Source organism: Schistocerca serialis, chromosome 9, assembly GCF_023864345.2.
Source record: "Schistocerca serialis cubense isolate TAMUIC-IGC-003099 chromosome 9, iqSchSeri2.2, whole genome shotgun sequence".
Classification (NCBI taxonomy): domain Eukaryota; kingdom Metazoa; phylum Arthropoda; class Insecta; order Orthoptera; family Acrididae; genus Schistocerca; species Schistocerca serialis.
This window is the reverse complement of record NC_064646.1, coordinates 334,658,588-334,686,560: the sequence shown is the minus strand read 5'-3', so window position 1 is coordinate 334,686,560 and position 27,973 is coordinate 334,658,588. Positions and strand designations below refer to the sequence as shown.

General features: G+C 40.2%; 1 protein-coding gene across 1 annotated transcript; it reads right to left on the bottom strand.

The window, feature by feature from the left end:
- Positions 1 to 10,115: 10,115 nt before the first annotated feature.
- LOC126418674 (uncharacterized) lies at positions 10,116 to 24,964 on the bottom strand. Its single transcript, XM_050085560.1, has 3 exons — positions 24,902 to 24,964; positions 16,822 to 16,921; positions 10,116 to 10,588 (listed from the first exon to the last, which is right to left on the bottom strand). The coding sequence occupies exons 1-3, from the start codon at positions 24,911 to 24,913 to the stop codon at positions 10,239 to 10,241; spliced, it is 462 nt and encodes a 153-aa protein (XP_049941517.1). The 5' UTR covers positions 24,914 to 24,964; the 3' UTR covers positions 10,116 to 10,238.
- Positions 24,965 to 27,973: the final 3,009 nt, after the last annotated feature.

Genomic DNA, 27,973 nt, shown 5'->3' with positions numbered 1-27,973 from the left:
AACAACGATAATGACGTTGTTACTTGCGAAATATGCTACCACTGACATGGCAGTAGACGGCACTGTGACTAAATATTCTGTGTCCGTTTCATAATCAAGTGTACAGAATTTTTATACATTTCCAACACCAACCTCTTCTTCTGTAAAGCAACCAGCAGATAAATAAAGACATTTTCAGGTTACGTCGTAACATGATCGCTTTCTGGGTGTAGTTTTAATCCTCCTCCGAAAATGAGAACGCTCTGACAACCGTTAACAAGCACGCTTCTCTAAAAGAATATCTGAAAGGGGAAGCGCCGTTCCTCGTTGAAGGTGTATCGGTTACAGCTTCAGCCTAACAAGACTCGGAAAAAGACCTCAGTGGGCGTGTTAACGTTTCTTTAATAACTCGGTCTGTTTTATTATTTGATAGGTAATTGTGTACAACGTGTAGACAAAGCACAGGTTGTTGTGATATGTTCAGTGACGATGGTAGCATTATAGTGATAATTTTAACGTAAGTTACGACAACTGTATATATGGTTTCGTGTATCTTTAAATCATTACTGTTAGTTCGAATACAGATTTCCACGAAGATAGAGACACGATTTAACCTGCAGAGCACGTATTCATACCTCTCGTCAACTTTATCGCTCTTGCATGAAGAAGATAGCAGAGACATCTATTCTTATAAAAGCAAAATCCTTTCCGTTCCACTTCACTGTACGGTGAAATACTCCTAGATGCGTCTGGACTCAGAGGTGTGTCATAGACCTGCTTACCAGTAGCCGCCTCGAGCTTCCTTGTAGGTTTTCTCTATAAAGGGACGTTATTCAGATTCTCAGTGAAAGTGAGTGGGTGTTAGTGAGGGTCTTTCCCAACTGTGGGGTCTTAGAGGAGCCCTCTGCGGTTCTACTCTTGTTAGTGACACGCTCCTCCGCTATCCCGTCACAGGAGGGCGTGAAACAAGAGCACTGAAAAAGAATGAGGATCCTTTGCTGCTTCGGATCACGAGCCAGTTTCGTCGAATGGCTCTGAACGGTCCGTACACGAGAGCAAAAGTTGCAGTCGCGCTGCGCTTTAAAAGGGTGTTGTTATGTTCAATGGGATGCTGCTCAACAATGTCCATAGAGAAGGGTTGAAACGTCCGAGGGTATCACCAGTGACAAAGATTGTCAAGAACGTCTTCGTGTTGCTCTTCGCACTGTGAACTTTTGTTTTCGGCAGCGAAATGTGTGAGGATCAACGTCCCAAGTAAAGGGATGGTTTCATTGACACCCTTTATACCACCCACCTTTTCATTTCGATTCCCAGTGGAGGTGTGTCAGAAAGGTTTCCTCTGCCACCCATAAGAAAAGATTTAAAACACTGGGAGTTGTACCCAAAGCGTCATTCTGTCGGTGCTGACTGCTCCACGCTGTTTTACATACAAGGAGTAGACTACATAGACCAACTAGAAAATATTTTTCATAACGTTTTGAAATTAGTAATTCATTCTCATGATTTTTGCGCTCAACATTCATAGCTGAGTTATGTCTTCTTTTCCATCACGTTCAATTTTGTTATAATATGCTTTAGTTATAAACTATAAGCTTAGCAAAATAAATTTAATTGGAAGGAAAAGAAATTTCAATAAGATTTTTTAATTGTGTTACACAGCTTTGATAAACCGTAGAAATGACGTACTATAACACGTGAATGTGCTGTACAATTTATGTTTAATGGTAAAAGGGGTTTCCGTCGGAGACCATTTTCAGTAAGATATAATATTACAGATACAACACAATTTTCATGCTAAAAGAGTGTGTGAATATTGTTGTAAAATAGAAGTAATACTTAACAATTCTTATTAATAGCAGGCTTTACAGATACTGTCTCGCATAGACAGATGACACAGTACTACTAAATAAATCATATCTTGAAAGAAATGTGCAAGAAAATAGACAGTTACGCACAGAAGCTAGGAATAAATGTAAATCAAGACAAGCGGAGTTTATAAAATTAACAAGAGTACAAGAAGAGGAAGAACTTCTTTAATTTATGATACAAGTCAGAGAGAGTTTAAGAACTCGTACACTTGAGATCTTGAAAGGTGGCTACACTGAGCCACAGCGCCAGAGATTGCGCCAAAGAGTTTTATTCCGCCGCCTCCACTGGCAGTTCTTGTCGAGAAGTCGTGGTGGAGAGTGCTTATCGAGATGTGGTAGGAGTCAGTCGGTGTTGAGATGTTGTAGTAGGGAGTGCTTGTTCCATGTTGTATGCAGTTGTTTGATGGGCTAGACAGCAGATGTTGTTCGAATGGAGATATTGTAATGATCAGAGTGCTTTTCGTCAATATATATGAAGGTAAAAAAATTCCCTTTTCTTTTTATTATTTCAATGTCTTAAATAATGCGTCATTACAGGTTCAGTCAACAAAGCATTTGGCTTGTGTTCTTGTATTAGAGTGTAATTCTGGTTTTCTTGCGCAATTATAGTATTTCTAGTTTTTTAATTACTTTAGTATAAATGGTATTTAAAATTTCTTGTCTTATTGAAGAAGAACCGTGCCAGATGTGTACGTTGAATCACACTTCCACACACAGAACAATGACACTTGTGTTTTGGTTTCGTAGGTTTTATAGTTGCTGGGGACTTAATTAATTAATTGTGTTAACGAAAATTTTCTTTCATTCTTTGTTGTTATTCTATGCAGTCAGATTGCGTACTAAAACTAGTCAGGGCCAACCGTTTACGAGACCTCGTAATCGGACAGACAGCTACAAAAAATTCAAAAGTATTTGCATTAAATAATATTTAATTAAGCCCCCATGCAATCTCTGTTTGCCAGTGGCGACAGCAAAGGAATGGACATCAAGGAATGAACAGCGTTAGGAATGAAATGCATGTATTCCTTCAGGGAGATGCACGATTCAAAATCAACATCAGCGAGAACACTGAGACTCTGTAACACAGTTACACGTCCAGAAGTCGTGTATTGCTCAGAAACCTGAAGCAAGGCTAAAAGAAAAAAGGAAAACTTGTTAATGTTTGAAGGAACGGCAATGAGGAAGATCTTAGATAAAGTAGAATGGAGGAGGAAGAACGAGTAAATTTATTTCTTGATTCAAGATCCAACAATCCTACAGAAGCTGAAGAGCAGAAGAATCCAGTGGGCGGGTCATGTAGTCCACATGCCAGAAGAAGGACAGATGACGAACGCACTTATGGTGACGCTCTATGGGATGTCCAACCATTGCTGGATGGACAATCTGGCTAAGGAATTGGCAGCGCTAGTGGAACGTATGGAAAGATAGATGCATGGTGTGTCAGTTATACAGGCATCCAAAGAATATATAAAATAAAATGGCTTAAGTGTTGCCCTTATGTCTGGTGATATCTTTATAATAAAACATGACAAACATTTTCAATTGTTTTATTTTTTGTTTTTCAGTTCAAGTTTTTCATTCAAAATAAAATATGCATCGGGTCATATTTATGACCTATATTGGATTGGACTGCCTTACAAGCCCGAAATCAAATCTTCATTCTTGTTTTGTGAAATGTATAGTTAATGTTCTCAGATATTTGTCTGATATATGGAAAGACTGTTTTTTCTCTTCGTTTCTTCATTTTTTCTCTACAGTTATTAATTTCATTTGTCTTGTTCTCATCTCGTTGTTCTTTTATTTCCTTTCTCTATAGAGTTTATTTACTAACTCAGGTCTGTATCCAGTTTCTGTGGCCATATGTCCCAATGTATTCAGCTCTATTTCAATATTCTTATCAGATAGTGGTATGTGACTTATTTTGCCTATCATATCAGTCCAGTATAGGACATAAATCTGACCTGATACCTCACTACCACCGATCAGGCATACATAAAATACAATCCAAAGATCGTAATATATTTTACATGAGACAGGCCAGGAGCAAAATATGTGCACGATATAAAGAACATTGCAACACTCCCAAAAGCAACCCATTAACATTTGCTACCCATTGAAGGGTTGAAAAGCACGTAAAAGACAACATTGAACCCAGTGTTTTCTCTGTCCTGTAATTACTTAGTAAAACCCTCCTTAAATGAGTATACAAGTATCACTTTCATTCACAGTCATCTTTGGTTAAAAGTTATAAACGAGTACCATTTTTCGAATTTCACTTCTGACAGCTGAGGAAACTTCTTACAGAGATTTCAGAAACATTCTATATCTGTGGGTAAGGCATTAACATTCGGTTTCTTCAAGTCCATACAATTGTTTTCAGATCCAGAAAGAACTAGCGAAAAAACGTTCAACTTTCCAGGCGTCTAGGATATTGTTGCAAGCCACTTTCTTGTTGACTCTTGTGCCACAAGTATGTTGAATAACGCCATTTGCCAAAGGGACGGGCGTAACACTTTTAAATCGCTGCGTATATTATAACATTGAGTGGAATAGTTTATTTCATTTAAGTCTGTATCAAGATTTCCGTAGTTTTCCTCCATATGTCCAAAATGGGCTACTGGTACTGTTGCACAGGTTTGGATTACTATTGTGTAATAAAACAGGCTTTCAAGTACATATAGAAAAATCTGCAAAAGTAATAATCATAACTTCGTATTATTAATGAGACATACTAACAAGTTCAAACAGTGGCACAGAAATTTCAACTTTATACTGTTAATTAAAATATATATTACAAAGTTTTTCAAATACTGAGTTTTAACTGTAAAAAATGATGGATGCCCAGATTTCCTGTTATCATTTTATGATTTAGCGCTCTAAGAACTACAAAAAGAAAGCTACGGTGATTTAAAAAGGTTTCCTTTCGATGGACTGAGCTGCCTTTCTCGACCCATAGTTGCTACAGCACTGATTAATAAGAGCTGAACACAATGATTTTAAGCCATTCCACACCATCAAAGTCTACTAAAAATTAGTAATCGAGTTCATGTCCCTTTCTCTCCATAAATTAGCGCTATATTGTAAACCGCAGTGCTCCATCTGTCTGTCTAGGGTTCTAGTTTTTCCTGGAACCAAACTGGACATCTCTTAGCTTTCAAATTTCTCCTCCGTTATGGGTCGAGGTATTCTTGTAATAATTCTTTATCTGTGTGTTATTAGACCGATTGTGCATTATATTCGTCATATTTCTGAAAAATTTTAATGATCATATTCGTGTCAAAATCTAGTAGAACGTGCCCAGCTACACCAATTTCACTCACGAAATTGTTCAGTTACCGCTCTGCCTTTAGAGTCATGCACATAAGAGTCCCACGGGAATGACATAATACTTAGGCACACCTTGCTTCCCAGTTCGTGCAAAACTTATTATAATTTATAAATAAACTCTAAATTTCACCTCCCTTATATGTATTGAACCGTTGTCCCCCCGAATGTGAGACAAGTGCTAACTACTGTGCCACCCCCCTCGGTATAAATATGTATACATGAAGAATAAAGATTCAGAATGTGAATATCGGGTGTTTTATTTAAAAATATTTAAGAGTTTTCAAATAAAAAATTCGGAGGCATTACTTTTAAGCACGCCTTTGAATATGCCCTAGCTTAACACAACGTAGGATATTTTTTGTTTTGTTTTGTTTTTTTGTTTTACAGAGGTCATCGTTCATTTCGTCACTTACAATTCCATCTTCATGTGATTCCCTATCTGGCGGTACACAATGAACACTGCTAGCATGTAACCATCCCCAAAGGCACTCTGTATATTTCCCCACACTTCATTGTGTTTCATCTGACGCCGTACTCCTTTTCTTCTTGTAAGTTTTTGTTTTACGTATTGTCTTATTACACTTACTACTGTCCTTACAATTTCACAGCAGGCAATGAAGGATTGGAGATAAGAAAAACAGCGATAGCAGCATTTTGGGCTGCGCGGGGTAGCCGTGCGGTCTATGGCGCCTTGCCACGGCTCGCGCGGCTACCCCCTTCGGAGGATCGAGTCCTCCCTCGGGCATGGGTGTGTGTGTTGTCGTTAGTGTAAGTTAATTTAAGTTATATTAAGTAGTATGTAAGCCTAGGGACCGATGACCTTAGCAGTTTGGTCCCGTAGGAAGTTACCACAAATTTCCAAATTTCTGCATTTTGGTTTAAGTCGAACACCGCTTCTGCGCACTACTATCCTGCTCCTTCTATCGTATCTTGCACATCTAGGGAACCACATTTTTTCTTGAAGAAATGTCGTCTGATTGTATAATCAGTGTTGTTATCTGAATTGTGATTGTACTGTTGCATAGCCCTATCATCTATAGCAACATGTTTTTTTTAATTTTTTTATTGCCTTTCCGTTCGGTTCCGTAGAACCAAATTGAGTAGCAAATCTCCAAGGTCATGGAACGTGTCAGTACATGAAATAATCAACATAAACGTAATAACAGATAAAAAAAAAGTTCATGAACCTTAAAAAAGGCAGTCCATAAGTTTAAGCAAACGCTATCAGCAATACAATAAAAATCAGCTTAATTTTTCAAGGAACTCCTCGACAGAATAGAAGGAGTGACCCATGAAGAAACTATTCAGTTTCGATTTGAAAGCGCGTGGATTACTGCTAAGATTTTTGAATTCGAGTGGCTGGCTTATTGAAAATGGATACAGCAGTATACTGCACACCTTTTTGCACAAGAGTTAAAGAAGTCCGATCCAAATGCAGGTTTGATTTCTGCCGAATATTAACCGAGTGAAAGCTGCTTATTCTTGGGAATAAACTAATACTGGTAACAAGAAACGACAATAAGGAATGTACGTATTGAGAGGCCAACGTCAAAATACACAGAGTCGTGAACAGAGGTCAAGAGGTTCGTGAACTAACACCTAGAATGAGAAGAGTTACCCCAAAATATAATACCATACGATAATAGCGAATGAAAATAAGCAAAGTAGACTAATTTTCGAGTTGAACTACCACTCACTTCCGATACCGTTCGAATAGTAAAAATGGCAGTATTAAGTCTTTGAAGAACATCCTGAATGTGGGCTTTCCACGACAGCTTACTATCTATCTGAACACCTAGAAATTTGAACTGTTCGGTTTCACTAATCATATGTCCATTCTGTGAAATTAAAACGTCAGGTTTTGTTGAATAGTGTGTTAGAAACTGTAAAAACTGTGTCTTACTGTGATTTAGCGTTAGTTTATTTTCTACAAGCCATGAACTGAGGTCATGTACTGCACTATTTGAAACCGAACCAATATTACACACAACATCCTTTACTACCAAGCTAGTGTCGTCAGGAAACAGAAATATTTTAGAGTTACCCGTAATACTAGAGGGCATATTATTTATATCAATAAGGAACAGGAGTTGCCCCAACACTGATACCTGGGGCAGCCCCCACTTGTCAGTACCCAACTCACGTCCAACATCACAGCCGTAATCAACATCGTGAATAATGACCTTTTGCTAAAGTAAGAGGTGAACCAATTGTGAACTACTTCCCGTATTCTGTAATGGTCCAACTTCTGGAATAATATTTTGTGATCAACACAATCAAATGCCTTAGTTAAATAGAAAAATATGCTAACCGTTCGAAACCTTTTGTTTAACCCATCCAGTACCTCACAGAGAAAAGAGAATATAGCATTTTCAGTTGTTAAACGACTTCTAAAGCCGAACTGTACATTTGATAGCAAATCGTGTGATATAAAATGATCAATTATCCTTACATACATAGCCTTTTCAATAACTTTTGCAAACACTGATGGCGTAGAAATAGCTCTAAAATGATCTACATTATCCCTTTCTCCCTTTTTATAAACGGCTTTACTACTGAGTACTTTAATCGTTCAGGAAACTGACCATTCCTAAAGGAAAAATTACAAATATGGCTAAATACAGGGCTAACATGTGCAGCACAGTACTTTAATATTCTGCTAGACACTGCGTTATAACCATGAGAGTCCTTAGTCTTCAGTGATTTAATTATTGACCCAATCTCCCTCTTGTCTGTATCACAGAGGAGTATCACAGAGGAGTATTTCAGACATCAATCTCGTAAAGGCATTTGCCAAGAAAGTTATATGATTTCCTTTAGAAACTAAATTTTTATTTACTTCACCAGCAATGTTCAGAAAATTATTGTTAAATACTGTACATATATCTGATTTATCAGTAACAGAAATATTTTTACTGCGAATTGACTTTATATCGTCGACCTTGTGCTGCTGAGCAGACACTTCCTTCACTACTGACCATACGGTTTTAATTTTATCCTATGAATTAGCTATTCAGTTTGCATACCACATACTCTTTACCTTCCTGATAACATTGTTAAGCGCCTTACAATACTGTTTCTAATGGGCTACTGTAGCTTGATTGTGACTACTTCTAAGATTTTGATATAATTCCCGCTTTGTTCTACATTATATCCTTATCTCACTAGTCATCCACCCGGACTGCCCATTACTGCTAATATCCCTTTTAGAATGTTTCTAATGGAAAGCAACTCTCAAAGAGCATGAGAAAGGAAAGCATTGTGTTTATCATCTATATTATCGGCACTATAAATATCCTGCCACTCTCGTTCCTCAACAAAGTTTAAAAAACTCTCTACTGCTGTTGGATTAACTTTCCTACATTGTTTGAAATTAACTATGACATTGGCCTGAGCACAAAAGCCTTTTAATGTTAAAATTTATGCATCATGGTCTGAAAGGCCATTCACGCTTTTACTAACAGAATGCCCATCTAGTAATGAAGAATGAATAAAAATATTGTCTATGGCTGTGCTACTGTTCCCCTACACCCTAGTTGAAAAAAACACAGTTTACATCAGATCATGCGAATTTAGGAGATCCACCAACATTCTTTTCTTGCACCATCATATACAAAATTTATATTGAAGTCACCACATATAACTAGCTTCTGGTACTTCCTACAAAGTGAATCAAGAATCCTCTCTAGCTTGAGCAGAAATGCTCTGAAGTCAGAGTTAGGGGACCTATAAACAACAGCAATTACAAGTTTAGTTTCACTAAATTCGTTCATCATTCTCAGTCTTGCCACCTTCTGTGCCCCTGCCAGCTTATGAACTTGCTGAAACTCGTGTTACACTTGCCTGCGACCGGTAAATGGAGTCTCTGCGCCTTAACTTTTCTATACCTTTTTTGTGACGTGACATACAACAAGATGTTCTGCATCTAATTATTCGACATTCAGACTGCATGATTCCTTCACCAAAGCTGGTTTCTCAGAGAAAGCGCGACAGCGTAATATTTAGAAAGCTTAAATCCAGATTACCGTGTGGTTACTGAACGCTATATATCTTAAGTAATCCATTCTTATAGAAAAGTTAGCATGACAGAAGCTTTGTACCGCACAGACAGTTTCGCAACTAAATGTAATAATGTTTATGTCGTTATCTAGCATAAAACGTTCTATACAAACAGGCTGGAAGTAAAAACCTCGATTTTACGAGTATATTGTCACTGGAAATGAGACAGTGAACAGGGTATAGCTAAGGAGTCGCATCGCATTGTTGCCTGTAGAAGCTGAGATGTTGTTAGCTCGTTTAACTGGAAAGGGATTTCTTGTTTCACATACAGTGGTTCTTATTCTTGCGACATGTGAGAGTTGTTTTTTAAATGTACGAGATGAGTGTAAGTCACTGTTTGGATGTATGTGTGATGTGTCATGTTTCAGTTGTACGGTAATGAGAGAGGAGAGAAGATGGGACCTGGTGCCGACATATAGCTTATTTCTCTGAAATACTACAAAGAGGTCAGCCAAGCTAAGCGTTCTGATATAAGGGACGTAAAATCAACAGTGTTGCGTCGTCACAGTTTAAGAGACACTCAGGAGGGATCTGGTATTGTTGCTGGACACTGGCACAAAGACTGGTGGTAAGGAAGCATCATTCCTCACCTTGTTGGTGAAACACTTGCTATCACCGAGACGAGCTCCATCTCAAAGGAATACATTAGCGAACCCCGCTATGGAGGGGGTCCCCATCAAGTAATTGCATGATAATCTATGCAGAATAAGATAAGATCCATAATATATGTGTGTCTTATTTCTAAATATTAAAGCTGTTGCCGACGCAATATAAGCTACTTATCCACAACAGTGCAAAACTAAGATAGACGAAATTTATTGAGTGTAGGGTGGATCAGGGCCTGAGTGGGAAATGATGAGGGTGTAATAAATAGATCCGAAATTTAATTTCTCCACAGTTATTTTTATTTGACTACGAAGTATTAAAGCCAGTACTATACAATATTAGTGACACAGAAGGCACTAGAACATTGTCAGAATTAATTTGCAGAACGGTCCATCTTCCTTATCCAGCATAGGGGAGAACTCCAGCGGCAGCAGAATGTGGGTAAGCCCCAGCAGTGTACGGGTAACCGTTTATCCCTGCCGTGTAGGGGTAGGCGCCAGCAGCGGTGTAGGGGTGGGCAGCTGCAGTGTAGGGGTAGGTACCAGCAGTGTAGGGGTAGGTACCAGCAGTGTAGGGGTATGTTCCAGCTGTGTAGGGGTATGTTTTGGCTGTGTAGGGGTAGGTTTTAGCTGTGTAGGGGTATGCATCAGTCAAGGGGTTGTAGGCTGCCGAATATGGGTAGGCTCCTGTGTAGCCCAGGGCGGCGTAGCGGCCAGCCACGCCAGAATAGTACGGGTTGTAGGCTGCCCCTGCAAATAAAAAGACACATTATTACCTCCAGGGTAAAGAGACGACGTTAGGCGTTATTAGTACCACCTAATGACTTACATGAATTATTCAATGTGACGCATCGCCTGTGCGTCAATACTTTCATAAATATAACACTCCAAAAGTGTGGGAGGCATAAATATCCATACACAAGTTACATATCTTTAGTATAAGTAATGCGAAAAAATAATCTAATATTTAGACACTACTGAATAAGGAATTTTACTATATTTGGTGTGCAAAGGAAATATAAGTGAACTGGGAACGTAAAATTACATTACTTCTAACTGGTATTACACTCATATTAAAACTAAATGACGCTTTATTGTAAACGTAGCCGTTATATTCACATTTATTTTAAATTTTTACGCACGTTTACCATCTACCGGAAGATATATGTCTCTCCCGAAACACTGTTGCCGGCCGAAGTGGCCGCGCGGTTCTGGCGCTGCAGTCTGGAACCGCGAGACCGCTACGGTCGCAGGTTCGAATCCTGCCTCGGGCATGGATGTGTGTGATGTCCTTAGGTTAGTTAGGTTTAACTAGTTCTAAGTTCTAGGGGACTAATGACCTCAGCAGTTGAGTCCCATAGTGCTCAGAGCCATTTGAACCATTTTGAACCGAAACACTGTTAGATAATTGCATGTCCCTGCGTTACGTTAATCCATTTTCAATTTCCCTTCTATTGCTGGCAGTACCATTACAACGATACATTCTACAAGCGGTATCCTGACATAAACCTGGTACTAATTAAAAAAGCAAACAGAAGGACGCTATAGATTTCAAATTTCGTTCTTCGTCTTCATACCCTGGTACAACCGTCCTATCTCTCGTTTCCGAAACTGATGTTGTTTCTCTGATGTAACACATAGTCTTACTGTCTGCATGGTTTTTAATATGCTTCGTTATACATTTCCTAGAGGCACAGAAATTCTAAAACAGTAACCACGTGTTGCACTATACAACATGAGCCTATTTGGAACGTTATGACAAGTATACACACAGGGAATTCCTCATTTATTCTTTCTAAGAAAATATTTTACTTTCACAATAATAATACTATATATCAGAACGAAATGGAAGTGTAAATTACAATCTTTCTCAGCACAATTGTGCGTTTTACTATAAGCACAGTCCTTCAGCCAGTCCATCTTGAAATACTGTCTGACTACAAATAACTTTAGGTTTCCATTAGCTACTGAACAAAGGACTAATTATATTCCAATATTGATGAAGAAGCTTCTTCTTCCACCTCGTTTCTGATTGGTTTAACTTTTCCAATTAAAAAAATGGACGACAAATAATTTACAAATTTTGTCAGAATTTTAATGTCGACTAGCAGCTTCCTTCGATGAAGATGATCCTTATTCGACGTAATTTTCTTTTATTAAAAACATAGATGTTGTAGTGTTGATGACAACGTGAGCTATTTTGTTATTGTTTAATTATCATCCTAAAATCACATTTTATCAGTGTGACCACTACAGTTCAAGAATGTTCATAATATAACCCTCAATTTACTTGCCGAATTTATTAGTATGGCTCCTCCCATCTTAACTTATTGAGATTTTGTGTTCCACGAGCGATTTTTGTTTTTCACTTCAATATCTAGTCGTTTCTCCTCTTTCCCTTATTTTGTATCAGTTCGCACATACATTATGTTATAGCCTCTGTGTTAGAATAGTAATACTCTCCGAAATCACTCTCGTTAACAGGTGGAATCAAAGATAATAACTGAGCTACTTCTGTAATCCTTGTTTATGAAATTAGTAGATTCTGACATGCGAAGGGAAGAAAATGCGATTTGGTAACATAATATCGGTCATAGATACATCTTTGCACGAATGACCGTGTCTTTCGGAGTGACTGAAAAGAAGTTTGCAGCAAGCGTCTGATACAGTTGTTAATTTTTCATCTGGTGACCATAACTGTTGATCGCTAAGTGTACAAAGAATCATTCTCCCACCAGGATATCGCGTCCTGTACTAAGCGGGAGAAGCAACATCATTAGTCACTTGTTCTATGATTTCTAACATCTGTGTTCGCCTCCAGTATTTGTCCTCCAGGGCTTCTTCTAGATTCACGGAAGCTGTTCCCTGTCATCGTCAATTACACCCTAATATCATAATCTTTTCTGTAGATGGTGTGTACCATTGTGTATTGTATTGTGTATTTGAACTGGGAACCGAGAAACGACAGAGAGGCTTCGCGCCACCATAGCCCTCAGTGGTTCACAAACTCACAACAGGCCACAGCACCCACCCCACCGCTGCCCACACCGAACCCGAGGTTATTGTGCTGTTCGGCCGACAGTGCATCCCCCCCCCCCCCCCCCCCCTCCCTACCACCGGCACCACCACTCCCGGAACGTCTCATACCAGACGACTGTAACCCCAAATGTTTACGTGGAAACGGTGTTTGCACAGCAATAGCCGACACATTGTGAGGCGGAATGAGGGGAACCACCCCGCATTCGCTGAGGTAGGTGAAAAACAGTCTTAAAACCCTCTACAGGCTGTCCGTCACTCTGGACCTCGACACTGATCCGCCGGGCGGATTCGTGCGGAGGACTGCCACGCCTTCCCGCTCGGGAAGCACCGCGTTAGACCGCGTGGCTAGCCGGGCGGGCTGGTATGTACCATGTAACATTTTCTTCGGCGGTTCTGCTAAGAACAGAGAGGTGCTCGGTTTGAAGTAAGAGTAAGATGGAGATGCAGTATTTCTCCTATGCTGTGTAACATGTGTATTGAAAATTCAATTAAAAGACAAAAGAGTCAGAAGCGGAATTAAAATTCAGTGTGAAACTGTGAGAATGATAAGATCCATTAATTAAATTGATTGTGTGAAAGTGTTAGAGAATAGCTGAAATGAGATTAGCGACGAACCTAGTACCAAAATTGGAGACAGAGTGGCTGAAGAAGAGGAGTTCTGCTTCATTGAAAGGGGATTAACGCATGATGGAGGAAGCAAGGAGGTTACTGGAAACAGACTAGCGCAGTCGAGGAGAGCAATCTTCATCGAGTAGGTCTCCCACTACGGAACATTGGACTTTACCAGAGAAAGTAATTTCGGAGAACCGCGTATGCAATACAGCGTTGCACAGAAGTGAGTCATGGGCTGCCAGAAAACCAGAGATAAAGATTGTAATACAGGAGAATGCTGAAAATTAGGTCGTTTGTTAGGATTAGAAATGGGAGTGTCCATCGCAGAATTGGAATGATAAGCAGTATATTGAATCTACTAATTATATGAAGAAACAGTGTGGTATGGTATGTGTTAAGACTCAGGGGAATGACTTCCATGATACGAAACGTAAGTTAAGAGCGCAAAAATAATACCGGGAGATTGAGACTGCAATGTATGCAACAAATAACTGAGAATGTTAGGTGCAAGTGCTGGTCTGACAAGGGAGATGCATGACTTCAAACGCGCAAATGCGCTTTCAATATAAATCGTTCATCCCAAAAACAGTGGAATTAGCCATTCGCATTCAAGACGCAACTGTTTTCTGCTATTGTCATTTCTGGTCAGGCCATAAAGATCGTACCCTTGTAGGTGAATGTTTTCCGAACAAGAATGTTACGCTCAAGATAGTGCTACCGCATACAACAACGTTCTGATGTGTGCTTGTTTAGGCAACGTGAGTTCCACATGCTGATTATCTGAGACTACAATGTGAAACACCACAAGTAAAGTTACATGAACATCATGACATCATCAGACTTCAGTCTGTGTTATGCAGTCAAGTTTTCTGCTGCGACGTACAAGCCTACTTTACATTATACGTGGCAAAAGCCAGATTACGACATTTACAACATAAATATCATTGTCTGAAAATGTAAATCGTGGCGTTTGATATTGGACTTAAACGCAGACGTGATACTGAATAAGAGAAGAAAAAAGAATTTAATCAGACATGCATATTGTTCTGTTCCAGTTTGCTTTGACCACTTCATTGAAAACATACATACACCTTGGAGTCTGAATAGCTGTGCAACTCTGTCAGGTCAGTAGGAAAATTTGACATAGAGCAGTTATTTTAAGCAGAGGGAAGTTTAACCATCAGTCACGACATTACGTGTTGTTTTGGTTCTATTATATCGATATTTTGTTTTTTTCGCATTACTTGAATTCCTGTCTTAGACTTCGAAAAGGTGATCATTGAAATGTATTTCGTGGTAAAACTAGCAGTTTTGTATGAGAATGTGTCAAACCAGTGGTTTTGGGATAAGCGATTAATATTTTAAGCACTGCTTCCTGGTGTTACTAGCTTTCAAGATTTCCTACATCTTTCTCAAAAGATCTATCAGATGAAGAGATTAGCGCAAGCAAGGAAATCAACGTGGACCACCACGAACCATCAGAATAGTGACGGTCCGAGGAATAAGAGAAAAAACTCATTAGTGGAATTTATGGTAAATTGATATTTAGATGCTACGACTGATTCGCTGATGTTGACACAATGTGTAACGCAATCGGTTTATAATGAAGCGGGAAAAAATGAAATCGTGCATACGCTCTTAAGGCGGAAAGAAAATCGTACCGCGAAGTAGTTGTTCGACTGCAAAAAAATCGGTAAATGTGGTTTGTATGTATAGACAAACAAATGATTACGATTTCAGAAAAATTGTATGATTTATGCTAAGGAAATTGCTTCACAAATTCATTAAGTTAGTTTTGTCCAGTTGATACGCTATATCTTCAAAATCCCTATCTGTTTGGAGGGCCCTACCCATAATGCTTCAAATTTTCTTAATTGCGGATAGATCCGCAAGTATTGCTGACCGAGGTACAGTTTGGCAAGCACGAAAACAAGCAGTAGAAACTCTAGCTGTCTGCAGGAAGGCATTATATTGTTGAAATGTAAGACCAGGATGGTTTGGAATGAAGGACAATAAAACGTGACGAAGAATATCGCTGACGTACCGCGGTGCTGTGAGAGTGCCGCGGATGACAACCTAAGGGATCCTGGTGCGAAAAGAAATATACCCCAGACCATCACTGTTAGCTGTCAGGCCATACGGCGGGCATTTGGTTGGTAGGCCACTGCTGTACGGTGCCTCTGCAGACACGTCTTCACTGAAACTTGTCAGATTAAAACTGTGTGCCGGACCGAGACTCGAACTCGAGACCCTTGCCTTTCACGGGCAAGTTTGGAAGGTAGAAGACGAGGTACTGGCAGAAGTAAAGCTGTGAAGACGGGGCGTGAGTCGTGCTTGGGTAGCTCAGTTGGTAGAGCACTTGCCCGCGAAAGGCAAAGTCCCGAGTTCGAGTCTCGGTCCGGCACACAGTTTCAATCTGCCAGGAAGTTTCATATCAGCGCACACTCCGCTGCAGAGTGAAAATCTCATTCACGTCTTCACTGGTCATCGACGGTCACTTTGGAGCATGCATGACTCATCGCCGAAGACAATTCTACTCCAGTTAATAAGACTCCAGACCAAAGACGTGTCTGGAGATACCCCAGACAGCCGTGGGATACAAACCTGAATGTCACCCGCCATGCGTCCCGACTGCCAGGATGATGGTCTGGGATGCCATTTATTTTCGTTGCAGGACCACTTAGGTTGTCACCTGCGGCAGCCTTACAGCACAACGGTATGTCGACGATATTCTACACCCAGTTTTGTTGCCTTTCATGGCAAGCCGTCCTTGCCTTACATTTCAGCAAGGTAATGTTCGCCAGGTCACGACTATAGCTTCTACTGTCTGTCTTCACGCTTGGCAAACGCTGCCTTGGACAGCAAGATCTCCGGATCTCTCCCCAACTCAGAACGTTTAATCACTATTGGCAGGGGCTCCAACCAGCTCGGGGTTCTGACGATCTAACGCCCCAACTGGACAGAAGTTGGCATGATATTTCTCAGGAGGACACTCAACAACTCGGTCAATCAATGCCAAGCCGAACAAGTGCTTGCATAAGGGCGAGAAATGGACCAATGCGTTATTGACTTGTTCAATTTGTGAAACTATTTCTCTTGAATGAATTACCCAACTTTTCTGAAATTGTAATCGTTTGTTTGTTTGTATATGTACATCACATCTATCAGTTCCCGTCCCATTCGGATAATTCCTTCGAGGTGCACTTCCTTTTTATTTCTTCTTACCGTTTACAAAAGGGCAGGAAAAACGCATATGAAAACGTATGTATCTCGTATGAACATATTGTACACGTTATTACATCTAACGTGCGATGATTTTAGGAGTTCCGTACCTGTGACCAGGGGGTCGACCGCCTTCTTGGATCTCTGGACGCTGGTGTCTTCAGCAGGGGCGGCCAGGACGAAACCCGTCACGGCACACAGTACTAACACCTGAAACACACAGTGCCAGCATTGCCACGGGTTCTGCAGGATAAAACTACAGCAACTTATTAAGACAGGGGCAGGGGACCCAGTTACAAGGAATCGGCATCCGGCAAAATCCGAGACCAACTCGGTCGGCGATGTCCTGTAAGAGGAATATGCGATCACTGACAGTCACAAACCACAAACAAACTCTTCTAACAAACAGGTGTTTCTGTGATGACAGGGCAAAATTAGTTGTTATAGAGAAGTAGAAGAGAAACAAAATATGATCAAATATGTCAGCCAGCAAGCGATCCAGTCCAATCTTTCAAACTAAGAAGTTTCCGACAGTAAGAGGATTGTAACAACAACCTCGAAGTATCCAGGAACAGAATAAAGCACCCTTATGACTCGTAGGGAACACAAAGAACAGGACTCGAGTAAAGCCTGTGGACGTACTGATGAGCGATTCGTGCAATCTTTAATGGGCACACGGTGAATGTGCCTGACTCTTAGGCGTGGTTTCGTGGCACCTTTTTTGATAAGTTTAAAAGTTTTTACGTAGCTTTAATATTTTCTTAGTTACGTGTAAGTAACAATAGTTAATGTTCGACCAGAGTGACTAAGATTATGTAAGAGCAAGGAGAAACTAAATCGTCGAGACCTAATACAATCTATGTTACAGAGTGATAAAAACTTTTTTACAGTTGTTCTGTAAGTGATGAAACAGACTCTGGAATTCTCATTCACATTCGCATCGCATTCGTTTGCATATTTTATTCTGATTCTGATTACTGTTCATAGCTGAATTAATATACCAGTGAGTGTATATTGAGAATATAATATGAAATCAAAATGTTATTCAGAGTTGTGTGTTTCATTTATGGAATTCCAGTCACAACCTAATTTCAAAAGTGTTGTGAGACAAGTGGCATATGTTAAAGACGAGACTTTTGTGGGAGACTATTTGGCCAGTTTCGCCGACATTTAATCATACTGTATATTTGAAAAAGTCGTCTGCAATTTTCGAGGTTACTTTAAAGAAGTTTGATGATTTTCCTGACAGATGTCACAGTAAAATATTTTCAGTGACGTTACTCAAATCCGACAAGCTGAAATCACAGATAACTTTGACTTGGAGTCGTCCTTTTTTATGAAAGACATTTTTTAAGATTAATTATGACATATGTTTCATCCCATTAGTATTTCATAACAATGTATGACCCAAAGATACAGCGGGATCGCATTAAAGCTTCGTGTAGGATTTCACTGATGTAGCTAAATAAAAGTAATCATAATGTGACACCCCGTACAAATTCAAGCGTGAGCAGGAAAATCGAAAAAATAACTTTTTGTTTATATTTCATCTTTAGTTATTGTTTCTTTCATCCAAATTTCAAACGTATGTGACAGGCATTATGTACCAATTGGCATCCATAGTAGGAAATATGTCACTATATTGGGAGTACAGAACCTCTGAAAATTCTACTGAGTAATCCGAATCATTGCACAGCGTCACTAAACAAACAAACTGAGCAGAGGATGCATTATAAGGAAATATCATCAAAAAAATGGTTCAAATGGCTCTGAGCACTATGGGACTCAACATCTTAGGTCATAAGTCCCCTAGAACTTAGAACTACTTAAACCTAACTAACCTAAGGACATCACACACACACCCATGCCCGAGGCAGGATTCGAACCTGCGACCGTAGTAGTCCCGCGGTTCCGGACGGCAGCGCCAGAACCGCTAGACCACCGCGGCCGGCAAATATCATCCACAGAGCAACACTGTGCGAAGTGAATTTCACTTCAAGTATTCTACAGCTTTCTTCTTAGTGAAGGAAATAAGGAATAAGCGGTAACCTTAAAGGAAAGGGAACATAAATTAGCTACAATGTCCAGTAAACAATGAGCGTGCGAAATGATACTGAAGCCAATGCTGCTAGAAGTGTCTGGCTTGCAGTTTTGAGACGATATGTGCTAAGTGGTGGTAAAGTGTGATTCTCAAAGAACTCAGTATCCCGGGCTAATATCGTCGAAAGATGTAGGTTACTTTCTAACTCCGGCGTCTGATGCAACGCGTTTTTTGTTCGTACGTCAGTCTCTACGTGAAATGAGCGGCGCTATAACCACAATGCTTCCTGTAAAGGAAAATACACGGATTACAGGCACGTCACACTTTCTTACTCGCTGGAACAATGTCATGTGCACAGTATTTGGAGAAACAAGGTCACGTGAAGAAACTAAAGTTGTAGCTAAAATATCAGTAATCTACGCCTTCACCGGTATTCAGCAAAGCTAAAAAGATACTTATTGTAACGACGTATATTGTTTTTAGCTATTGAGAGAGTTTAAAGAATCACAAACACACTTTGGAGCCCCTTTTTATCGATATTTTACATGTTTTGACGTTATCAGCAGCGTTATTCTGTCGACTACAACCCGCGATACTCGCCACTGGCGAGTTTTTACACACAATCAACTTCGCTGTTCCTTGTACTTAGATAACATCACCTATTCTTTGCTTATCCTCCATTGAGTACATTACCTATGATCATTAGACTCACAAAAGCAGAAACGAAAACCTATCTAACAGAATAACACGATCATGTAAAGTTAGGCGAATCACACCTAGCAGAACATGCCCTGCATCTGGGAAACTTTTAAGTTCATTTATTAGCAATCAGTGTCTTCTTGACTCATTAGGAATAGCTACATTCAACAGACGGTCCTATTATATTTACTGACGAATTAATTAGTTTACAATTTTGTAGTGCAATGTAGGACCATACTCAGACAGGATCGCAAGCTCAGTGTTCGACCTATAATTGATATAACCAGAATATTTCATTTTTGAAATACCATTTCAAGGATAATGAAACCGATCCTATCGAAGGAAATAAGTGGATACGAAATTTAGGGAGTTTTCTTATTTTATTGAATATCTTTAGCATTAATTGTGTGACTTACGTCTGATTAAAAAATAAACAAACAAGTAAAAATAAAAATAAAAAAAGATCATATCAGGACATTACTTAAGATGTCACGAACGGATAAATGTGAGAACTGCTGCACAACTAGTCACGCTTATAGACTGTAGCCCAAAGGCCCGCCTTCTCCGTTGAGTGGTCAGTGCGTCTGACTGGCACGGAGCGGACTCGGGTTCTATTGCCGGCCGGTTCTGAGATTTTCTCTGCTCAGGGATTAGGTGATATGTTGTTATCACCATCATAGACTGCGCAAGTCATCCAGTGTGGAGTCACCTGAAAATACTTGCTACTCTGTGGGCGAATTTCCTCAAGTGGGGACTCCAGGCCTTCAGTGCACACGATCATTTCATTTTATTTCATGTTGCTCAGAATACAATACCAAAGAACACGGATAGGTCGAAGACATACTGGGTGAAGATCTGTTTGGGTCAGAAGGGAAACAATTGTTAGGGAAGAGAATTAGATATTTCATTTGCTAATGAAAGGGAGACCGAAGAAAAAACGGGCTACCTGTCTAGCATTTATTGGCCCAAAGAACACTTTCGACACTGTTCAAGCGAATAATATTTTCGATGTCCTCGGATGATTGGGGAGAAAGTACAGAGAGAGATGAATAACATAGAAGACCTACAAAACCTAAGTGGAATTAATATTAAAGTGGAAAGTCAAGTGTGATAAATGTGTGTTGAGGAGGGAGCTAGACGGATTTGCAGCTGACCACCACTAACGATGAACTGGTCTGTGACAGAGCAGTGATGGACGAGAGAGAATGGTGCAGCCCTTTCGTGAGGACTACTTAGGGGACTGTTTAAAGGAACGGGAAGCATACTTAGCAGAGAATGTTGTTTCAGGATAGGAAAAGCAATGACAAAGGTGGTTAAGAGGCTAAGAGTAGTATAATGGAGAATAGCTTGCTTAACATCGAAACTGAGAACGACACAGACATCTACTTGAAGAAGGAATTTTCCTATCTAGAAAATAAGATCACGATGAATAGCTGACGCAAACAAGCTATCACAAGCTGGTAAAGACAGACGAAGCAAGCTTGATTTCAGATCACAGCTCTGCTGGTATATGTATTACTAAATGGCTAATCCGGTGCACAGTCCCTGTACCAAATTGTTTATCTAATGATGACTGCCATACGCAACAAAAATTTGATTTTCAGTATTTCTTGTAATTACTGCCGTAATTTAGAAACTTAAGATGCTATCATAACCTACTCATGAAGAGATATAATCTTACATTGAAGGCTTAACACAATAACACAAGTATTAATGTTAGAAACTGTAAATATATTTGAGCCAGCGTAGCTCACTGTTGCTCACTGCCCTCCCCCCCCCCCCCCCCCCTCCCAAAAAAGACTGAATTCAACAAGTATTTGAGGATGAGAGCGCTTAGCGGCTTCCAACAAAGTTTACACAATTGGAAACCTTTTCGAAATTTGTTCTTGTTGATGCCCTCCACAAAATAATGAAAGGGAAAAAGCTTACGGTCTGATATATTTTCGGTGTTCATGCAGTAGGGCTTTAGCATCAGGCATGACGTTTTAATTTATTTCCCCAACAGATCTTACACGAACATATAAGGGAATTATAAGTTGCTTGGTTATCCAAGTCTGTTTCATTACCCTGCAGGTTCAGTACTTCGAAACGAACAAAACCGAAGTGATTACGATTTTCCACCTTCAGCCATGAAGGACTCACACGTTCAATATACAATATTTCACTCGATAACTTATTACAAGGCAGTCAGACATTTGGGGCTGTTTCATGAGTTCGATTCGTTAAAGAATCGCATTTTTTTTTGGAGGGGGGGTGGGGGGGGCGTTGGTGTGGGTGGAGGGAGTGTTTCTACTATGAAGTTCCTGAAAGTAAACCCCTGGTGTGTTGCATCGTATCCAAATGAAATGTGGATCACCAGAAATCCGGAGAAGAGAACGCTGGAAGGATATGAAATATGGTGTTACTGAAAAAAATTAAAAATTAAGTGAATAGACAAAATGAGATGTAAAGAAGTTCTATAAAAAGATAGAAAAGATTTTTGTTGAAGTCTCTTACCACATGACGGGTAGTTAGTTTGATTTCCGCTACGATACCCAGCCATACCAAACATGGCTTTGGACAGACCAGTAATGGGAAAGAAAGGTTAGCGAAGTCCAGGACTAGGATATACAAAGTACGTTGAGGATTTTGAGTTCAGAAGTTACGCACACAAATCCAAATACTATCAATTCAACTAAATACCTAGGGATTACAATTACGAAAACCTTAAGTTAAAACAATCACTTAAATAATGTTGCGAAGAAGGCAAACGGAATACTGTATTTTATTGCAAGACCACGTTCAACATGCAACAGGTCTACTAAACTGACTGCTTACATTACGCTTGTTCGTGTCATCTTCTTGAGTGTTGCTGCGCGGTGGGGGATCCTTACGAGACAAGATTGGCGGAGGACATGTAAACAGTTCAAAGAAGGACAGGTCGTTTTGTATTACCGCGAAATAGGTAAGAGCGTGTCACAAATGTGCACAAAGAGTTCTTATGGGACACGCGCAACTGTACAAGACCATATTGTACAATGATGAAAACCGCAGAACAGTTGCGTAAAACGCAATCTTTTATTGTGTAGGCGACAGAGTTCCGAACATTTAAAGTTCCATCACCTGGTGTAAAATATAAAATAACTTAACCTTGTGAGGCCACCCACACCCCAATCTTGTTATACAAGCTAAAGTTCCGTGTCAAAAGGATAGATGGGACATAAATTCCACCAAAAGCGATAACCCGTGCTACGCGACCTGAAACACAACCTTCGGTTCCATGACAACACTGCGGTGAGGGTGTCCTTAGATTGTTAAGAGATTTTATTTTTTATACCAGGTGCTGGAACGTTGTTTCTAAACCGATCGTGCGCACAATAAAAGATTGTGGATTAAGCAACTGTTGTGCGGTTTGTTCATTTTACAGAATGTCACGGATACGATTGGCGAATTGGGGTGGCTATTATTAAATCAATGGCGTATTTCGACGCGGCGTAATCTTTTCATTAGGTTTCAAGCTTCATATTTTTTTCTTCCAGTGAGAACATATTTTATTGATTTTATCCTGCTTAGTGATTAATGATCTTCGCAATAAAATAACAGAAATCAGAGCTCGCAAGGAAATATTTAAGTGTTCGTTTCCCTCTCACGTGGTTCGAGAGTGGAACAGTATATTAGTAGTTGAAGGTGGCTGGATGGACCCCCAGCCTGGCGCGTAAGTGTGAATTGTAGAGAAGTCATGTAAACCTAGAGGCGTATTTAGGGACGAAAAGAATTCTACCAGGCAGGGAAAAGTAGCCATCATCAACACAGTCAAAAGACTGATGACTTAGGGCAACAACTTGACACGACAGGTGTTCATGAATGGAGATTAGAGTGAGAAGGAAGATAGCTTATTTTAATGTCCAGCTGACGTAGTGGTTATTGGAAATGGAAAGGAGGGATAAAGATTAATGATCAACGTGCCATTGACGACTTCCTTATTAGATGCGAAACGCTAGCTTGGTTGGAAAAGGAAATCGGATATATGATATTCAGAGGAACCATCACAAAATATGCCTTAAGGGTGGCCGAACGTGATTTCAGTCGCCGTCCTTTCTAACGTAAGTCGAGTGTCTCAGTGATGCACGACTTCAGTCATCATTAGAGACAGAGCACAATATCGGAATACAGAAAGATTGCCTAAGGAAACACCATGGCTATGGCCTCCACTGACTCAGTGAAGCAGAGAATCTATAAGTAAATCATGAGGGCTGTCCTCACCTCCTCTAGAAAGTGGGTTCAGTATGATAACCATTGAGCCACCTGCCTCGGCTCCTACGTTACACCTACATCAGCGTATACTCCGCAAGCACTCGTGTGTTTCTGGAGGCTAGTGTGGTGGGAATAGTTTATGCGCCTTTATCGCTTACGACTCCCCTGCTGCATGCGCGCCATGTTCGCTGGGAGAACACTTTTGTGAGAGTGTGAGCTCCAATACCTATAATCTTATTTTCGTGGTCGATTCCTAAATTACACATAGGAGGAAGCTATATACTGGCTGACTCTTCTAGCGAGGTACTCTCTCGGATTTTCAGCAACAAAGTCCTCTGCTGTGAAGTCCGCCACTGAAACTCCCGGAGCAGCACCTGACGCTTTCGCGTTCTCCAAATAAAGCTCTAACAAAAGGCGTCCGCTTCTTTCAGTCATCTACGTTTCCTCTCTCATACCTAACTGGTACATATCTCAGACATACGAGCAATATTTTGGTATTGGTTAAACAAGGGGTCTGTAAGCTACCTCCTTTGTGCATGGATTAATTTTGCCGAGGGTTCTTCCAATGGAACACTCTGGCACTGCCTTTACCTTAGGTTAGTTTTACGTGGTCATTACAATTTAAACTACTATGTACGCACACTCGTAGGTGTTTTATGCCTGTGACTGATCCCAGTGATTCTTCTGCGACCATCTAAGCATATAATAATGGCGCCCACTTTTGTATAATACATTACATTTATCTATATCGAGCTTCAGCTATAAATCCGTACATGAACGTAGATTGGCTGCCGGTCGTTCTCCATTCGATACAATTTCTTTTTCGCGTTGCGCGTGTTCATGTATTAGGTTGGTGCGTCATTTCGTAGCATATATGTAACAGTAATGTACCTGTAGTACGTCCATGGCGTGCGCCCAAAGCTACTTTACGTTCGATGGTTTCTCTCTAGTAACTCCCACTACTTGTTAGTGAGACCGCTATCCAGTCATAAAACTGGTGTGATACGCGGTTCACGAATTAGAGTGTAGCGCCCGTAGGCAGCCAAGCTCTACATACCGATTGACGAGCACAAATCAGGGAACAGGTAAATGTTTCAACGCATTATGACGAGAGGACTCCGTCACGTTATTTACAGAGTTTTGCAAAGTATAGCGGCAGCAATAAGCCATATTCGTTTTGAATGGAAATGTGTGAGCAACACAAGTAAAATACTCACCAGCTTCATCATTTTGCAGAAGAGAAGTGTAGACTTCAGCGATGAGAGCGAGGGATAGTGCGGTCGGAAGACTGCGTGTGAGGATGGCCGGTGGGCCGCGCCTTTTATACGCGGGAGCAGACCAGTACGTGCGGCCACGCTGCCCCCACCAACACGCACATCCCCACACCGGGTTAACACCGGCCATTAATTACCGCCACCTGGGACCGCCTCGATAACCTGCACGATGGGGGGAGCGAAAGACGCGAGCATGCCGATTTCTCAGTTTTGTGGCGCCTATTGTAGCATTCGCACGGGCTTCCAGTCTCTCTCTTCGTGGCCCAAATTTTCTTTGTCTTTATCGCCTCGTTATATTAAAATCTCGCTCAAGTTTATATCATTTCGAATTTACATGTGAATTAAACGTGCAGGAATTAAGATAATGTTTCAGTGTTCAAAACTGGTTAAAATGTAACTTATCAACGAAAGCATATTGATCACATTGCCTTAGGAAAAGGCACTGCGGTCTTGTAATTTTTTTAATAATATATTTGAGCTTCAACTCATTTCAGAAGTGTTATAACAGATTCCGACTTATTACCGAGTCCTCATTAGATGTCCTGTGCAAACATAAATAAAAATTGGTAGCAGAACACTAGGAAACTGAATGACAAACTTCTGTACACAATCATGGTTCTATGTGCAGTGTACATTTGCGACCACAGCTGTTACTATCAGACTGTGTCATGCATCCTGCTTTTTCATCTAAATTGCTAGGCATTAATTGATTTAATTACTAGTTTCCACTTTGAAAAGATATTCCCTGACAGTGAATTTTACATTGTCAATATTCATAGTCATATTTTCGTGTTTTGAGATTTGCGAACTTCTTATCATTACGTAGTTAGCTGTAGCGTACAGTTCCAACTGTTGGAGCGCAGATTCGTTTACCATGTGAGCGTCTTATCTTTCTGGACCTCTTCGGTTGAAGAGTTACTGTTTAATGTATTCAAGTAAGTATGGTTGTGTATAGAATCTAATTTGATTTGCTAGTATTTTAAAATTGGCTTTTTCCTTCATTTGAACAGACCATCTTCTGTTGAAGACTCGTTAATAAGTCGAAAGTAGTAATTACAACATTTGTGTGACTTTTGGCTGAATTGCGTAATAAAATAACTTAGCAAAGCAGTCGAAATTTTGAATTACCGTTAAAAATTGTGTCAACAATTTTACAACGCTTAAACATCAAACTACCCAAGTCCACAAGTGTACCGGAAATTTAATGTTTCCTGTTTTCCGCATTATTTTTTAGTGTATCTGATGCAAAGAAGAAATAGTGGTGTTTCTAAATACTACCTATGAACAATATCAAAAGGGGTACGGAAATAGACTTACATAAAAATTGGTCTTAACGTGGCAAACGTGACGTGGTTTCGCGAAATTCAGTTAGGGGAATAGCGTCTAGTTTCGGGCTCTTAAACCAAAAATGGTATAATGCTTTAACTGTTGTTTTTAAATAAGGAATAAGAGCATAAAACCTTCACTTGATTCTTTGTTTTGGTGTAAATTGTGTAAAAGAGATATCTGCCCAAAACATCATACAACAAGAAAAGATTTTCTAACACATTTCGAGATGTTAAGAAAACTGCCGGGTAGTATCGACCACTCTACAAAATATACGTAGAACCTTAAATAAAAAAAGGTGTTTTCGTGGTACACGAACTAATTACTCTGTTTTGTTTTTTCAGGTACTGTCAGAGTTGCGTTCAAAATTTCTTATTTGAGGTGGCTAGTTTCAGATTACATTGCCCAGTATCAAATCATAGCCTTCGTTTTAAACGTTAGCGTACATTTCCAACAGTTTACAGACATACAGTAGCCATAATAGGTACGTTTACATGTACAGAATAGTATTGTGTATTCAACCTCCATTAACACGATAAAGGCAAGTAACGAAAGCTCCCGCCAAAAATACGCGATATCATATGCAACAGCACAGAATCTGAATGGTAATAATAGTAAATCATATTTACTAATCAAAGATGCTAGTGTTCGCTCCTACATTACGTTGTAACTTCACAAATTCCTCTGTACACGTATCAAATGTGCAAGATAATTAAAAAAACAAATGGTTAAATACCTGTCAACTTGTGGCTGATTGAACCAACACAACAAATTAAACTTGTGGGTAGAGGTTTTCTGTTAGACATTTATGGGTGCTCCTTCATAAAGTTTTGATAGAAATCATGATCTGCCAGTTTCTTTTAGCTGTTAAATTTTCCGCCACACCGTAACTCAATTTTTTGAGCTCAATCGTATGTAACGGCGTTAACCTGGAATCTAAATCTCTTATGTCTGCTACAAGCATTTCTTGGTAATTTTCTTCAAGTTTTGGCTAGAAAAAACCCGCATGAGATGTTGCAGATGTCTTCTGAATCCCTACAATGATATTAATCTTCTTTGCAATGAACATTAAAAGAGCGCCCGTCCAGCTAGCCGCGCGGTCTAACGCGGCACCAATCCGCTCGGCGCAGTAGTGTCGAGGTCCGGTGTGCCAGCCAGCCTGTGGATGGTTTTTAAGGTGCTTTTCCATCTACCTCGGGGAATACGGGCTGGTTCCCCTTACTTCGCCTCAGTTACACTGCGTCGGTGATTGTTGCACAAATACCGTATCCACATGAACGCAGCCTACACCATAATTATTCTATCCGAGCAAAAATTTGGGGTTACACTCGTCTGGTATGAGACATTCCCCGGGGGGGAGGGGGGGGGGTCCACCGGGTCCCGACTGCACAATAACCCTGTGTTCGGTGTGGGGCGGCGGTGGGGTGGGTGGACTGCTGTGGCCTGTTGTGGGGGTTTGAACCACTGAGGGCTACGGCGGGACGAAGCCTCTCTGCTGTTTAATACATAGATACATCATCAAGAGCACTTTCTATGATTCCCTCTTCTAAAACATTTGAAATCACTTGCTTCACTCTAGTCACAACAGCTCCCTTCGACCCTCACCGCCATGCTTTTTCCTCAACCTTGATGTCGTTCCTTAAAAGCAAAGCAAAGAATGGCCCATACCACCCTACTTTGGTATCGCCC